The sequence below is a fragment of the Loxodonta africana genome, chromosome 4 (genome assembly GCF_030014295.1).
Source record: "Loxodonta africana isolate mLoxAfr1 chromosome 4, mLoxAfr1.hap2, whole genome shotgun sequence".
Taxonomy (NCBI): Eukaryota; Metazoa; Chordata; class Mammalia; order Proboscidea; family Elephantidae; genus Loxodonta; species Loxodonta africana.
In genome coordinates, this window is record NC_087345.1 from 132,701,314 (window position 1) to 132,717,495 (window position 16,182).

General features: G+C 37.8%; 1 protein-coding gene across 4 annotated transcripts; it reads right to left on the reverse strand.

The window, feature by feature from the left end:
* Positions 1-1,330: 1,330 nt before the first annotated feature.
* CLEC4E (C-type lectin domain family 4 member E) lies at positions 1,331-9,800 on the reverse strand. Of its 4 annotated transcripts, XM_023549070.2 has the most exons (7): positions 9,675-9,800; positions 9,477-9,581; positions 8,399-8,527; positions 7,471-7,560; positions 6,048-6,196; positions 4,938-5,053; positions 1,331-3,697 (listed from the first exon to the last, which is right to left on the reverse strand). In XM_023549070.2, the coding sequence occupies exons 2-7, from the start codon at positions 9,511-9,513 to the stop codon at positions 3,535-3,537; spliced, it is 684 nt and encodes a 227-aa protein (XP_023404838.1). In that variant the 5' UTR covers positions 9,514-9,581; positions 9,675-9,800; the 3' UTR covers positions 1,331-3,534. The 4 variants fall into 4 exon arrangements, with proteins under 4 accessions (XP_023404838.1, XP_064140733.1, XP_010589217.2 ...); XM_064284663.1 differs by having other exon boundaries at positions 9,477-9,743; XM_010590915.3 differs by having other exon boundaries at positions 8,399-8,491; positions 9,477-9,741.
* Positions 9,801-16,182: the final 6,382 nt, after the last annotated feature.

Below are 16,182 nucleotides of genomic sequence, written 5' to 3' on the forward strand. Positions count from 1 at the left end.
AGATTCCTTTTCCTTTTATCTCTTGAGAGATAAAAGGTGGTGCAGGCCACACTGCAGGGAAACTCCCTTTACATTGGATCAGGTATGTGACCTGGTAAGGTGTTACAATTCCCCACACTAATCCTCTTTAACATAAAATTACAATCACAAAATGGAGGACAACCACAGAATACTGGGAATCATGGCCTAACCAAGTCGATACACAGATTTTTGGGGGGACATGATTCAATCTATTACAGATGGGATCCCACCACCACCAAGGAAAAACACCCAGGTGAAGAAAGCATTTTTTGGACTCAGAATCCCTGCACTGAAAAGCTCCTGGACCCTGGAGATAGAAAGAGAGCTGTAACACTGAAGACAGTGAGGTGGTGGCAGAGAAACTGCGGCAGAAGAGACTGGTAGGAGACAGCACAAGGGGCTTCTCAATCCATAGAGGGAGAAAGCTGAGTGCCTTTAGGCAGAAGCCTTGCTGAAGGTGTAGGGTACTTCCGGAACTTGGTGGAGCTAAGTTTGCCGACTGACTAGAACTGGGCTGAGGCTTACTTGTTGAGTGGAGTACCTCTGGGCATTTATCGGCAGAGTTAAAAGAGCTTTGTAACACTTGCCCCTGAGCAGGGCAGAGGCCAAGGGGCCAGAGAGAGGTATGCCTGCAGAACAGCTGGGAAGAGGCTGTCCTGATAGAACTATATCCTGAGTGTTCTTGAACCTGAATTGTAACCTGTTACTTCCCTAATAAATCCATGATCATAAGTATTGTCTGTGAGTTCTGTGCGGCCATTGCAATGAATTATTGAGCACAGCAGAGAAGTAGAGAGTGTCGTGGAAGGGACGGTTGGTGTCAGAATTGGTAAAGATGTTGGAGAGAGAAGGCATGTCTGACCTCTGCCTCATAGGAATCAGTCTTAGACTGTTGATCTTAATTCTCCTTCCCCCATCCTGAAGTTAGAGGGGGTCAGAGGCCACCTCTATGCCATTGTTATACACCTTTCCCCTGTGAATTAGCATTATCCATTATAAATTATATTATCCATTAGCAAGGATGGTGAGACTTTGTTTCACGTACTTTGGACATGTTATCAGGAGGGACCAGTTCCTGGAGAAGGACATCATGCTTGGTAGAGGGTCAAGAAAAAAAAGGAAGGCCATCAATGAGACAGATTGACACAGTGGCTGCAACAAAGGGCACAAACAGCAACAATTGTGAGGATGGCACAGGACAAGGCAGTGTTTCCTTCTGTTGTACATAGGATTGCTATGTCAGAAACAACTCGACGGAACCTAACAACAACAATGGTCATCTAAGGTTAATGGTGATTATTTCTGCATCTTTGGATTTGGATTTTTTTTTTTTTTTTACCTTCATCTTTATCAGTTGTGCTCTGTACAAATTTTTAATAATGAATACTCTGTCCTATAGGGTCGCTATGAGTCAGAATTGACTTGACAGCAGTGGGTTTTTTTTTTTTTTATCACCTTTATAAAAAGTGGGAGAGTAATTTTTCTCTTAAAATATTAGGGGTCAATATGGCAATGTTTTAATCTTAACAGTGGCTTATTTTGAGTCTTGGGAATATGGGTGTTCAATTATTCTTTTATGTTTTGTAACTTTCTGGGTTTTCTGCTGCCTAAAGTGACATAGTATTTACATAGCACCAATTATAAAATATTGTCTTAAGATGGTTTCAGCTGGTTGATCTACTTTTCTCACAAGAACCTTCCAAATATGTAAGTTAGATTTCAATGATCTTTAACCACAAAATCATTCACAATTGTTTCTTGCCAGGCTTTGAAAACAATGATTAATTTTATAAATTAAATTACAAGTGTCTTTGGGGAAACAATAAAGAATAACATTTCTGCGTGTTTTTAAATAGAGAAAAAACTAAAAAATTATAGCCACCTGCAGGAAGAAAGGAGGAGCCCTGGTGGTGCAGTGGTTAAAACATTTGGCTGCTACCCAAGAGGCTGGCAGTTGGAAACCACCAGCTGCTCTGTGGGAGAATGATGTGGCAATCTGCTTCTGTAAAGATTTACTGGAAACCCTATTGGGCGGTTCTACTGTGTCTATAGGGCTGTGTGAAAAGTGGGCATCAACTTGACAGCAATGGGTCTGGGTTTTTTGGTGCAGGGAAAAAAAGTGATGAAAAAGAAAATCTCCATGCCTTTCAATGTTTTCTCATTGCTGTTTTTAATTGAAATAAAGGGGAATAGAAAGTTGAAAGTATATTCATCGGGTTACTTTTAGATTCAATGGCTTTTGGTTTTAAATGCGTCTTGATTTCAAAACCACCGATTGTCAAAATGCATAAGAAAAATGAACATTTGTAAAGAAAGCTAATAAGTTCAGTTCAATTTATCCATTCAGTTACTATACATTAATTCCCATCTGTTAAATTTGAGGGTCTCTACAACACTGTGTGTGATAAAGATGGTTATAAAAGCTGACTCATTATTCACGTATTTTTTAATAACATTATCATTATTGATAGGATATCATGCAATAGATGGATAAATCGGAGACAGGAAAATGTGTCAAGCTGAATGTTCTCTTAGAATAATTTGCCTATTGGATTCAGGCCCCATCTGAGCAATAGACACATATTCAGATGAGATTCAGTTAGTCAATGGAAAAGCATAGAGAGGTAAGGGATTCTGGGATGATGGACTATGGGTGTCTGTTGTAGAGCTGAAGGTTAGCCTGGCCTTTCCCTAAGGAGCCGTGGTAAAGGCCTTTGGCCAGACGTGCCAGTATTTGGTGCAGAAATAAGCTTCATAGCAGAGAGAAGTTTTTGTTTATTGTACAGGAGAACATAGAGAAGACATGCTTGGGTGCAGAAGAAAAACAATATGAGATCAGCAATAGAAAACAGATTTCTCAGGAACTAGAAAGGAGAGGACTTGACACAGGGCTTGAATTTAGACGATTGCTCAAAGGCACATTGCAAAATGCCTTCTCTCCCAGACTTTGTACTTGCTTTACCACACCATCCCCAGTTATCATCAAGTCATCCTCAACTCATAGTGACCCTGTGTGTGTCAGAGTAGAACTGTGCCCTGTAGGTTTTTCAATGGCTGCTGATTTTCAGAAGTAGATCACCTTGCCTTTCTTTCGAGGTGCCTCTGGGTGGACTTAAACCTCCCATCTTTTGGGTAGCAGCCAAGTAAATTAACCTTTTGCACCACCAAGGGACTCCCGTACTTGCTCTATGTCCCTGTATTTTCAATGTAAACATGTACAATTGAAGCAAATGTACCAAAAAACAAACAAAAAAAACCATTCCTCTCCTCTCACAGCATTTGCTTGTAAATTGCTTTGTAAATTCTGAGAAGAGTGTGAGAGCAGTATAGAAAAAAAAAGTACTTCAGTTGGTATCATGATTTATAACATTAAAAAGTACCTATTTTTATTTATATCAAAGCAACAAACATTAAGTCCTTATGAAGTGCAGTGTACGCTCCTTACGTTGGGGTTATAGCTGTGTTCTTGCTCTTGTTCTCTTCCTTTACACATTCAAGTTGTGCTTTCTCTTCTTAGAGATTTTTTGAAATATTTCTTTCTGGCATTTCACAAACCCGAAACAGGCTAAAGAAACAGGGTACATCATTCCAATTTTTCCTTGGATTTGAAGAGTCTCTAATGGTAGCACAGTCTTCTACCGTAGCTAAGTTGTTGGGCTCACCTGTATCCCAGAAGCTGAAAAAGAGTGCCACAGAATATTTTAGAGCCCAGCAGAAAGAGGTAAACGGTCCTAATACATATACCAGGCAAATCACATTTGTGTTATCTAAGTCTACAATAATTTTGTGAGGTAGGTATAAAAAAACACCATTTTATTGATGAAGAAATGGAATCTCAGCAATGCTAACCCGTTTGTCTAAGTCACAGAGCTTTTGAGTAGTGAAGCTGAACTGAATCTTTCTGACTTTATTTTGTCATGCACACTTACAGCTTTAGACTCAGAATGAGAAGTTATGGGAAGGACTGATGCCCTGATGGGTTTGTTTCCCTCACACTTCTATGTTACTTACCATCATGCTTGATTTCCTGTATTCTACACATAATAGCACACATTAATTTAGGTGCACCCGTCAGTGGTGTTACAGTGCTTGAGTAAAGTAACTCTTCTAAAGTATCAGAGCATCTGAACTATAGTCTTAGAACTTTTGCTTACTAGCTATGTAATCTTGGGAAAGGCACTTAACCCCCATGGCCTTCAGCTTTCCCAAATGTTGAATGAAGATTAATAATATTGATGTATCTCAGAGAAATGTAATTTAGATAAAATGAGATAATGAATGAGAAAATATATTGAAAACTCCAAAATACTGTGCTCTAAAGATGTAAGACTGTTATTAGGAGAAAAGTGACCATATCAAGGGATTCCCACATTTATACCATAAGAATCTGTTCTTCCACAAATCACTATTTTTGTCTCATTCACTACAGTTCTGGGGCATGAGACTCTGAATTTCACTCTGTCTCTCCTGCATCTCCAATGACTTATTCTTCAATTCTAATCCCCTTCTCATTCTCATCTATTTTTTATCCTTTATTCTTGAGATACCACTGCCGTCGAGTTGATTCCGACTCATAGTGACCCCATAGAATAGAGTAGAACTGCCCCATAGAGTTTCCAAGGAGTGCCTGGCGGATTTGAACTGCTGACCTCTTGGTTAGCAGCCATAGCACTTAACCACTATGCCACCAGAGTTTCCATTCTTGAGATAGTACCAGAAAATGGGAGAGGAGGGGCCTTGCGCTTCCCTTTTCTTTCTTTTATACCAGCTTTTCCCCTTCCTGCATCTAATACCACTGAGGATGAACCTCAAATTATCCCATGGAACAGAAAGAGGTTCTCAGAAACTCACCTCAACAAAATTAGTCTAACTTTAGGATTTGGGTTAGTGTTGCAATTCTCCTGCAAGAAGATTACCTCAGAGACTCTTTGAAAGGTGTGCCATCCACCCATTGCCACTGGCCTTCAGCCACCTGGTCTGTCAGTCCAATGTAGAACTCTCTCCTTCTAGGTTTTGTATGGAAAAGAAATTCCTATGGAAGATACACAATCAACAAATGGGAGATCAATTGTTTCAGTTCTGAACAAATATTGAGGGTAATTGTTACTAAAAGAGGCAAGGTAAGACCTGTGCTAGAGATGATAGATAAATGGACCTGAAATTATATGGTCACAGAGGATCATTTCCTGGCTTTAAGTTGACAAAAAAGATCCTTCAACAGAGAAGGTGATTCTCAATAACTCATTGAAAGTTTATTAGCTGCTATTTTGGGTTTGGGTATTGCATATGTCTAGCATAAAACTTTATCAATCACACCATGAAGAAAATTGGTAATATTTGCTTGCCCTTTTTCATACGATATGTTCATAACCACATGTTGTATGATATGTGTATTGCTATGATGCTAGATGCTATGCCACTAGTATTTCAAATACAGCAGGGCCACCCATGGTGGACAGGTTTCAGTGGTACTTCCAAAGATAGACTAAGAAGAAAGGCCTGGCAATCTACTTCTGAAAATTAGCAAATGAAAGACTCCATAGATTACACAGAATATTTTCTAATATAATGATGGAAAATGAGTCCCCTATGTTGGAAAAAAAAAATTTTTTTTTTTTTTTTGCACTCAAAATACACAGTGGTCACAATAGACTTGAGGATAGCAATGATTATGAAGATGGCGCAGGACTGGCAATGTTTCAGTCTGTTGTACATAGGGCCAGCTTGATGGCAACTAACAACAGCAAAGTCCATAAACATAATGGTCTTTCTAAAATTAACTGCCAACCCTCTTTTTTTCCTGTCTACATAATAAAAGAAATCATTGAAATTCTCTTTTCTTAAGTTCTTGTAATAATGAAAATAAACTAGATAGGGATATCTTAATATATATACTTACAGATATTTCAATACATTCATGTAACAAATAGTGATTGAGAGCCGGGCACTGTGCACAGGTATGTGAAAAGGGACGGACCCTGTGAAGAATGCTAAATTGACACTGGAGGAGGTTGTACCCCAACTACCTGCTCCTCCTCTGTGTTGATAACCACCAGATGAGCCCCCATGGCTGAGCAGTTTTTTGAACTTGATGTCCAGGTCATGGCGTTAGTAGAAAAGAAGTAGCAGCTAGATTGAAAATGTTTCCAATTCAATGGACAGTTCTTGACGGAACCTAGAAGGAGAGAAGTTTCGGTGAACGTCCCAGATAAACCGAGTAAGAAAACAGAAAGTTCCCTCTGGGCCCATAGAGCACATAGCTTACAGTCCGAAACCCTGAAACCCCTTGTTCACGCCCCACTATCTAAGACTTGAGATAATTCCAGTGTCGATAAACATAAACAGCAATTTTCTTGTCTTTTGCAGTAATCCCATAATCATTATTTTATAGATGTCAGTGCCAGTAAACGCAACCATACGCAGGTAGTCCCTGACTCACAATGTATTTGGGTTATGCTGAACCACACTTACTACATCTGTTTTTTTTTTCTTCCTACATCTTAGCATTAGTAATATGTATTACATACAATGTTGCAGCATGTAATATGCTGATGTTATCATTCTAACGCCAGCCCCCAAAGACAAATAGAGACTGGATTTATAAAGACACTGATAATAAAAGGCAATAATAATGAAAGCTAAAAAAAAAAATGAGGTATTTGACTTTGGTCAGAACATATTTATGACAGGGTTGTTGGAACGGAAACCCATCATAAGTTGGGAACTACTTGTATTCAATCTGTCCCATCTATGTTCTTCAGGTAGAACTCTATTACCTGTTCTTAACTGTCAAAAGCAGAGAAAGTTATACACTTTATCTAATGATCTCTTTTGTTGCCCCAACACATACCCTCAGCCAAATCTCTAAACTGTGGGTGCACAAATGAACTAATTTTACAGAATTACAAAATATCTCCCTTTGAAGGCTTATTAAAAATAACTATCTCAATCTCTCTCAATTTAAAAGTGAGAGAGTTATAGCCCAGAGAAGGAAGCCATTTTCTGAGTGCCATGTGGCATTTTGGAACACGACAAGACTTGGAACAGAATTATATCATAGAGCATGGGGTGTGTATTTCTGAGGCATTTACACATTTTCTACTGTCTCTGTATTTTTCTCCTTCACCTCCTTTTGGAAATGGATGATCAACAACAACAAGAACAAAAAAAGCCATTTCTGGGGACAACTCCTTCCACTTACAGATTTACTGTTCATACATATATCTCAATTTTATTCCAAAAGTTCACTATATCTCTCCAGGACTTCTTGTATTTCCAAAGTTCTAATCCTGCACTCTCACCGACTCCTCATCGTTCTCTCATAGCACAGGCAAGCTTTTAAATTTTGTTTTTGAAAAGCAGGACCACCTATAGTTTACTTATCTCAAAAGCCATCTAGAAGCCCAGAAAATGTTGATATGTAAATTTTGAATTTGAGGGTTATTATACCTGAGCCATCATTGTAGTCGTAGAGTTCTGTGATATTCTCATGTGGTTGGAAATTTTCCTCATCACAGAGTAGAAAGAAGCGATACGTTACTGTAAGGAAAGGGGCACAGTTAATGCTCATTAATTTTTTAATAATAAATAAATGAATTTTCTTATTTTAATATTCATAACAAAAACAAAAACAAAATAACCCAAACCTGTTGCCATAGAGTCGATTCCAACTCATAGTGACCCCATAGGACAGAGTAGGACTGCCCCGGAGGGTTTCCAAGGAGCCTCTGGTGGATTCGAACTGCTGACCTTTTGGTTAGCAGCCATAGCTCTTAACCACTACACCACCAGGCTTCCCATTCATCACGAAAGTTCCAATAATTATCATGTTTTGTCACTATCCAGTTTTCCTTTTACATGGAGAGGCACTGGGATTCACTTGCTCAAGAAGGAAGAGGGAATTCACATTTCATGGTTTTCCTCATTTGTGAAGACAAATAGGTTTTATTTCAGACCAAAAGACCTAGAGCAAAACAAATGTGTTTGTACTCCCACTAATGTCAAGGCTAACCTTCTCTACCTTCCCAAGCTAAAAAATAAAAATAAAAAATTATCATGTCTCTGGTCCTGACCTTGGAGTCCAGAGCTTCAAGCTAGGATTTCTTAGGGAAGGTCACGCTAATGATAGTGCAAAGGTACAAAGGGAGGACCCAAGGCAGCCTAAGAGATGAAAAGTATCTTTTATGAAAAATGTTCTGGGGTCACCAAAATTTGGTAACAGTTCTGCACTAGTTGGGGCCTCTAACCTGAGGAGTGGCGTGGAAATCTACAGGAAAGAAACCCTTTGTGGGAGAAGAAAGCCTACAGGTAGCAAGAAAGTGTTTACTCCCAATATTCACAGGGGAGAATTAGATTGAATTTGACCTTCAGAACCTACCAACACATCTGGTGACAAAACAGGCACTGAGAAGTAGGATGGAGACCCCAGCAGCAGTCCATACAAACCCTTGGGAAGAGAAGAATCCTTCCTCTGCAGAAAGAAAGACACAAATGTGGGCAATCTTCCCTAAACAAGACACAAAAGAGATGAAGAGATTCTTACTCATCCTTACTTGTTTCCCTCTGTTCACATTGTCTGTATCAGATAATTCTCTAGCTTCAGTGTCCATCAGAATTGCCCAGAGGGCTTGTCAAAGCACAGATTGCTGAGCTCCATCCTCAGAGCTAACAATTCAGTACAGCTGGGGTGGAACCAACATTTTCCCAGGGAAAGCTGATGCTGCTGGTGTGGGGACCATACTTTTGGAACTGATGGAGTGATTCATTAGCAATTTTAAGACTCTGAGTCATGAACTCAGAGCAATCTGCAATTTTTCCTTCCCAAGTCCCCCAGTGAAAAAGTACTTTTATCTTTTCTAAGTTTTTCCCCCTCTTCTTTCTGGAGTGATTCATTAGCAATTTTAAGACTCTGAGTCATGAACTCAGAGCAATCTGCAATTTTTCCTTCCCAAGTCCCCCAGTTAAAAAGTACTTTTATCTTTTCTAAGTTTTTTCCCCTCTTCTTTCCAAAAAAAAAAAAATTTTTTTTCTTTCCCTATCTTTCTCTGTCCACCTCTCTGTTTTTCTTGTCTTTCTTCTGCTCCCCTCTCTACAGTGTTTCATTTTCTCATTTCTTTGTAAATGAGCCAGTTAAAACATCGACAGTCATCTAGTAGTTGCTCTCCTGCTGCCAACAAGCATTCTACAAATAAAGAAAGTAAAGCGACTTGCCCAAGGTGACACAAGAACTTATAGAAAGAGTAGTGATAGCAGCCTGGTACTTAGCTCATCCTGATCTCGAGTCCAGGCAGCTTTCTAGTATAACATAAAATCTCCTAACCTTTCTGCCCTCTTTCCTTCCTCTCTCTCTCTCTCTTTCTTTTCTCACTTTTCTACATACTCGTGTCTACTGTTCTCTTTATCACTTCGTTCAGAAGTTGGATCTATGGAGGAGAAGGGAAAGTTGCAAATTTTACCTGTGTGTGGTGATGCAGATGATTTGGAGGAACTCATTCTTCCTTTTTCTTTCTCACCCACTGATCCTCTCTCTCACTTCAATTTCTCAGTCCAGTTGTGTTTTGCTGGAAATATTCAAGAAAAATAAATCTTGAAGGGTGAATACTTTGTCTGCCCTTTAGGAAGTTCAGCTCTAAGACATAGAAATATTAACTTACTCTAAAAATAAAATTTTTCTAGTTGTGTGTTAAGTCAGGGTTTCCTTTCTTACATAAGGAGGACACGGGATTGTATCAGGCAAGGGTAGGTTAGTTCCCCTTACTATAAGAAACAAAATGGGGAAGTGATGTAATAATGGTCAGCATCCCCAGAAGCAGGCTGTCCGTGGGCACTATGCGAGAAAGGCTTTAAAAAATATTGTTTTATTTGGGTTGATGAAGTTTCTCTGCTTTCTTTCAGGCCTAACCCATTCCCCAGTTTTTCCTTGATACTGTGGAGCCCATCTCTATTCATTCTCTGCTCTCCCATTTCACTTTCAGGTTGTGTTACCCACACGTTGGTTAACTGAAAAGGAGATTTAGACTCCAAATTCTCACAACACCTAGCAGAGAACTGGGCACATACTGTAAGTCTTTATGACTTAGCAATGCAAATTTCTTTTTATATTTTATGCTTTTTCTTCCTTCTTCATTTGAAGCTTTTGATGAACATTCTAGTACTGCAGATCTAGAGCCTTCTTAACAAAGTGCTAAGTCCTTGGTTGATGCAAATGGCTTGCGCTTGACTACTAACTTCAAGGTTGGTGGTACAAAACCCATTCAGTGGCTCCACAGAAGAAAGCCCTGGTGATCTGCTTTCATTAAGAGCCAAGAAAACCCTGTGGAGCAGTTCTATTCTATAATACATGGGGTCGCCATGAGTCAGAATTAACTAAATGGGAATGGGTTTATCAAAGTGCTTACCACTAGGTGATTTCTCAGATGCTGTCTGCTGGGTAGTCTCATGAGATGAGTTTACTGTAGAACTCAGCTCAGTTTCTTACATCATAACGCAGCTTCTGAGGCCTCAGACACTCTGTAGGTAGTTTAATTCTTTTGTTCTGAACTACTTGGGGGCTTTTAGTTCTATATTGCAGATTGGAAGGAGCTCTAGGGGCGAAGTGGTTAAGCATTCAGCTACTAACTGAAAGGTCAGTGGTTTGAATCCAATAGCTGCTCCATGGAAGAAAGATGTGGCAATCTGCTTCCATAAAGATTTACAGCCTTGGAAATCCTAGGCGGCAGTTCTTCTCTGTCCTATAGGGTCACTTTATGTCAGAGTCAACTTGAAGGCAATGGGTGTGGTTTTAGTTTATTGTAGGCTGGACAATCTTCCAATCTTTCTAAGCAAGGCACAAAAGAGATAACTGTTGGCATGGAGTTGATTCCAGCTCATAGCGACTCTATAGGACAGAGTAGAACTGCCCCGTAGGGGACCCTACAGGACAGAGTAGAATCACCCCCTAGGGCTTCCAAGGCTGTAATCTTTATGGAAGCAGACTGCCACATCTTTCTCCTGTGGAGGCACTGTGGGTAGGTCTGCTAGCAGCTGAGTTCTTAGCCACTGGACCACCAAGTCTCCTTAAAAAAGAGATAAAGAGATTCTTATTCATCCTTATTTATGTCCTTCCACTCACATTATCAATATGGAGTAATTCTCAAACTTCAGTGTGCATCACAGTCACTTGGAGGGCTTGTTAAAACACAGATTGTGGGCCCCACCTACGTTAGGAGACACTGATTTGAAGGTGAGAAGAAGCAATTTCAATTAGACATTAGAATGCAAAGATTCTGTGAAGGGTTAGTTAGACAAACTGGCAGTGTGCCATTGCCTTCTTTAAAGATACTTAAAAATAAGATCAAATTGGTCTCAGCTGATCTAAGTTCACCGGTGTCAGGAGGCATAAAATAGGATACACATGACCTGGTAATCTCCACACCCCATGACTCACAGACCTTCCACGTATCAGAAGATATCCTTGTTCTCAAAGAGACTTTTTGTTATTTCAGTGTATTGGTCAATTTCCTCTATATTCACCATTTTACACTTGTATAGATTTATTAAACAATGTTTCAAAATTATATACGTATATATTATTAAACACACACGTATTTAATATGTGTATTATCAGCAAATGGTTTTTGGCCAGTAAGTAAAAAGAGAGAAATTATCTAATGGGTTAGTTAGGTGAATTATTAAATGATGAATTACAATTGATATAGTTAATTATGACCAATTATAAAAATCAATATTAATTTTATTTATTAACATGGTTAACTAGATATTAATTAATGATAAATTGATAACGTGTTTCTGTCTCAATGTCTGTTTATGTCCTATGTTTTACTGCTTTCCCTCCAAATTACAAAAACAATATTTTTATGGTTAAGGATACAAGAGTGTGACAAGTAAAAATCTTCCTACCTATTCCCAAAGCACTCTTCTAAAGTCGACCACACTAAATGATTTCTCATACATATTTGAAACATTTTCTAATATTATTTTTTCTAAGCCTATATAAATGCAGTATGCATAATTTATTTTTATACAAATAAGATCATACTCTGCATACATTTGTTTTGAAATATATCTGGGCTTCTATCTGCTTAATTTTATTATTTAGATATTTCTAGAATTTATAAACTAGGTTACTCCAAATGACATTTAAGTCAGTTCTAGTTCTTTCAAATGAGGCAATATAACTGTCTTTATACATATTTACAGATGCACACTTTTTGGCTCTATGACATAGGGCCAGGTGTGTATTTGGCTCGAGCCATCATCAAAGGTACAAAAAATATATTGGAAATTTTGTCTGAAAGTTAAGTTTTATTGAATTTAATATTAAAAATCTTAGGAAGTATCATGGATTTAACTGTGTCCCCCAAAAATGTGTATATCAACTTGGTTAGGTTACGTGTGGTTGCCCTCCATTCTGTGATTGTAATTTTATGTTGAGAGGATTAGGGTGGGATTATAACACCACCTTTACTCAGGTTGCCTCCTTGAGCCAAGATAAAGGGACTTTCCCTGGGATGTGGCCTGTACCACCTTTTATCTCTCAAGTGATAAAAGGAAAGGGAAGCAATCAGAGAGTTGGGGACATCATACCACCAAGAAAGCAGCACCAGGAGCAGAGGGTGTCCTTTAGACACGGGGTGTCTGCGCCTGAGAAGCTCCTCGACCAGGGGAAGTTTGAGGACAAGGAATCTTGCTCCAGAGCAGACAGAGAGAGAAAGCCTTCCCCTGGAGCCGACACCCTGAATTTGGACTTGTAACCTACTAGACTGTGAGAAAATATATTTCTCTTTGTTAAAGCCATCCACTTGTGGTATTTCTGTTATGGCAGCACTAGATGACTAAGACAGGAGGTAAATGTAAAACAATGACGTTTTAGTACGGAAAAAATAATTGCTCAGCAGTGCAGCTGATAAATTGTGCCTATGTGATCACAACGCTGCAATCTTTTCATACAAAATATACGCTTGCTTTTAACTGAGGGGGAATAGAGGAGCAGGATATTTTGGATACTTTGTTTTATTTTTTAAACCCTTTCTTATTCATAGATTTTCATTAAAGAAATTCTCCTTGTATCAAAGATGATTTATCATGAATATTGTTGAATCAGTGTTTTCTGATTTTTCTCCCTCATGAAATTTAGAGGTAGTAAAATTTATATTCTGCTATTATTTATTCCCCATAAGGTGTGAAGTGTCTTAAGTAGGATTTGTCTTGGAAGATGTAAAACCTAAAGGGAGACTAAATAACGAAATAAATAATTTCTTTCATTCTTAAATATAATTGTATCTTTAATACAGTTATTTTATGCAGATTAGGATTATAATTTATTTCTATTATATTTGTATTCTTTATTTAAATTTTCATAAATCTTTGTTTTTAAACATAGTATTTAAACTTTTGTAAATAAATTTATTAAAATTGTCCAGACCTTGCACTAACTTTTAATGTTTGTACTTACTCTCATTCTCTTTCCCTACTTGCTTTGTAACTTTAAAATAAAGGACTTTTTATTAACTATTTCATAGTAGTTAATAAAAAAAAAATTTTTTTAATAATATTTAAATATCATTTTTAGTCATTGTTTTTATACATAAAATTAACAGCTTCCAGACACAGCATCATTGTAGCATTTTATCCTCTTAATAATACATATAGCTTATACGTCATCTCACTTTGGTAGGATTTCCATATATAAATCATTTAAAGGGAATTCTTTATTCAAGTTATATGCTGAATGCCTTGTTATATTTAAATAAGTGTACAGATGTCAACATGAAATCTAAATGAATGCTATGATTTGTCAAAGAGTAAGAATGCTCATTAAAGTGACACTGAGGCCCAGCTGAGGAATTTTAGCCTCTCAGCTGACCCGCAAAAGTATATTCTCTTCCTGAAACTTATCATAGTTTCTGTTCTGTCCTGATTAGAACCACAAAAGAACACTCTAACACTCTGAACTTTCAGACAGTTTTTTGAAACTAAGATGCGCTCCTGCTTCTAAATCATCTGGAGCCTGCTAAAACTTAAAAGCAGCCCGAAGGTCTTATTTAGCACAGTAAAGTTACTTTGGAGTTAGACACCATTTTCTCTACATGCTAAGAAAACATTGTGTAACAACTCCACCGTGCCTGCATGTCATGACAGCCTATGTAATCCCCAATATTTACATGAACTTCCTTGTTTGAAACTGTATAAAAACAGCTTCCAGCAATCACAGAGTGGGATTTCAGAAACGTTCTCTCTCCTCCTTGCTCTTATACTTGCAATAAACACTCTTCCTCTCTCCTCACTTCGGTGTGCTTTGATTGACTGGTAAGAACCACTTTGGTAACAAAAGTAAAAGCGAAGAGATTTATTAAGGGTAATACAATTCTAGAGTTGGGAAAACACAGGGCAGAGAAGGATCCTCCAAGTGCTCTGAAGCATGGAGGGAGAGGTGTGCTTTTATAGTAAAGATGGGGAAGGGGAGTATGCGATGGTTGCATGGTCACAATGTGAGTATGTCATCAGTTCAACTACCTTCTTCCTGGAACATCTTGAGTAAACTTGTCCTCCTACAATCACATTCCTGACACCAACCCTTGTTTACTAAGAGTGGCTGAAACCACATTCCTGACCCTTACCCTTATTTGCAAGAATGGCTTGGGACTAGAGCCAGGCCAGTTAAACAAGATGATTGATAGGGGGCCAGGGCCTATTGATCCTATTCAGCCAGAGGCCCAAGTCCATATGCATATGAATCGAAAAATTCAAGGTTACATTCTCAGAAATGCAGAAGCAGGAGCCTGTAATGAAATGGAGTTTTAATTTGGACCTCATGTCAGCCATTTTATTATGCCAAGTGCCTCAGTTTTAGAGATTTGCTAGCACAGATTGCATTATTGACACTAATTAAATAAGATGATCACCTATTTGACCAAATGATCAATGAACTGATCTACAAGTAGACATTCAGCTCTTCGGCCTTCCAAAGCTAGAGGCCCAAACAGATTCCAGCTGATTAGCTACACTGTAGGTACAGACACATTCCTACCTCTGCACACCTGTGTGATTACACTCATAAGGTAAATTGCTAATAGTGAAATTGCTGAATTCAAAGGTATGTAGGTTTAAAAATTGTATTACATAATAATACATTGCCACCTAAGAGTTTTGTACCAAATTACTTTCAAACCAATAGTGTGGTGTGAAAGCATGCCAGTTTCCTTAAATGTTTGCCAACACTGGATATTATCAAACTTTAAAATATCCAATCTGAGAGGCAAAAAATGATACCTCAATTTTTTTTACGTTTCATTAATTATGAAGGAAGTTAATGATTTTTCAAGTTTAATTTGTCTTTATTTTCTTAGAAATTGTTCATACACTTACATCGCGTTGGAGGGGAGCTTTAACAGTTTCTTATCAATTTGTACAAGTACTTTGCATATTTAGGAACTATCTACACATTATTTATATAAGCAGCAAATATTTTTTCCAGTTTGTTGAGTTTCAGTTTTTTTCTTTTCTTTATTCCTTTCATGGTGGTATAGAAACTTAAATTTTCAAATAGTAAAATTTATTACTAAGTCCTTTATTACTGCTCTATGTTGTGCTGTGCTTGGAAGGGATTTCACACTTCAAGATGATTACTTACGTATCAGTATTATAAAATGACGCTGGAATTTATTTTCATGTAAGAGGTGACAGAGTAATTTAGTTTTATTGTTTTTCAAGTAGTTATTCATTTATTTCTCCACATATAATTGAAATATACACCAGTTTATACATCAAATTCCCATTTCTATTCTTAGATTAGTACTGGACTCTATTCTTTCACCAGATTAAAAATTTATGTTATTTACTGCTGGGTTTTAACATATTTAAATATTTTGTAGGCTATGTACTCATTCATTGTTTTTATCTTCTACATTTTTGTTCTGTTATCACAGAAAAATTTAATGCCATTATGACATTTCTAAAAATCTTAATATTTTAAAATAGAAATTCATTGAATATATATTAATTTAGGGAGAAGTGACACCTTTGCAATATGCAGTTCCAGCTGTGGTGTATATTACCCAATTGCATTTCCAAGTCCAGCCTTCACCCTCTCTCTACCTTGTTCTGTGCCCTGAGAGGCTGACCTTTATGGAAAGCATCAGTGGGTTTACTTGCTCTTTGACT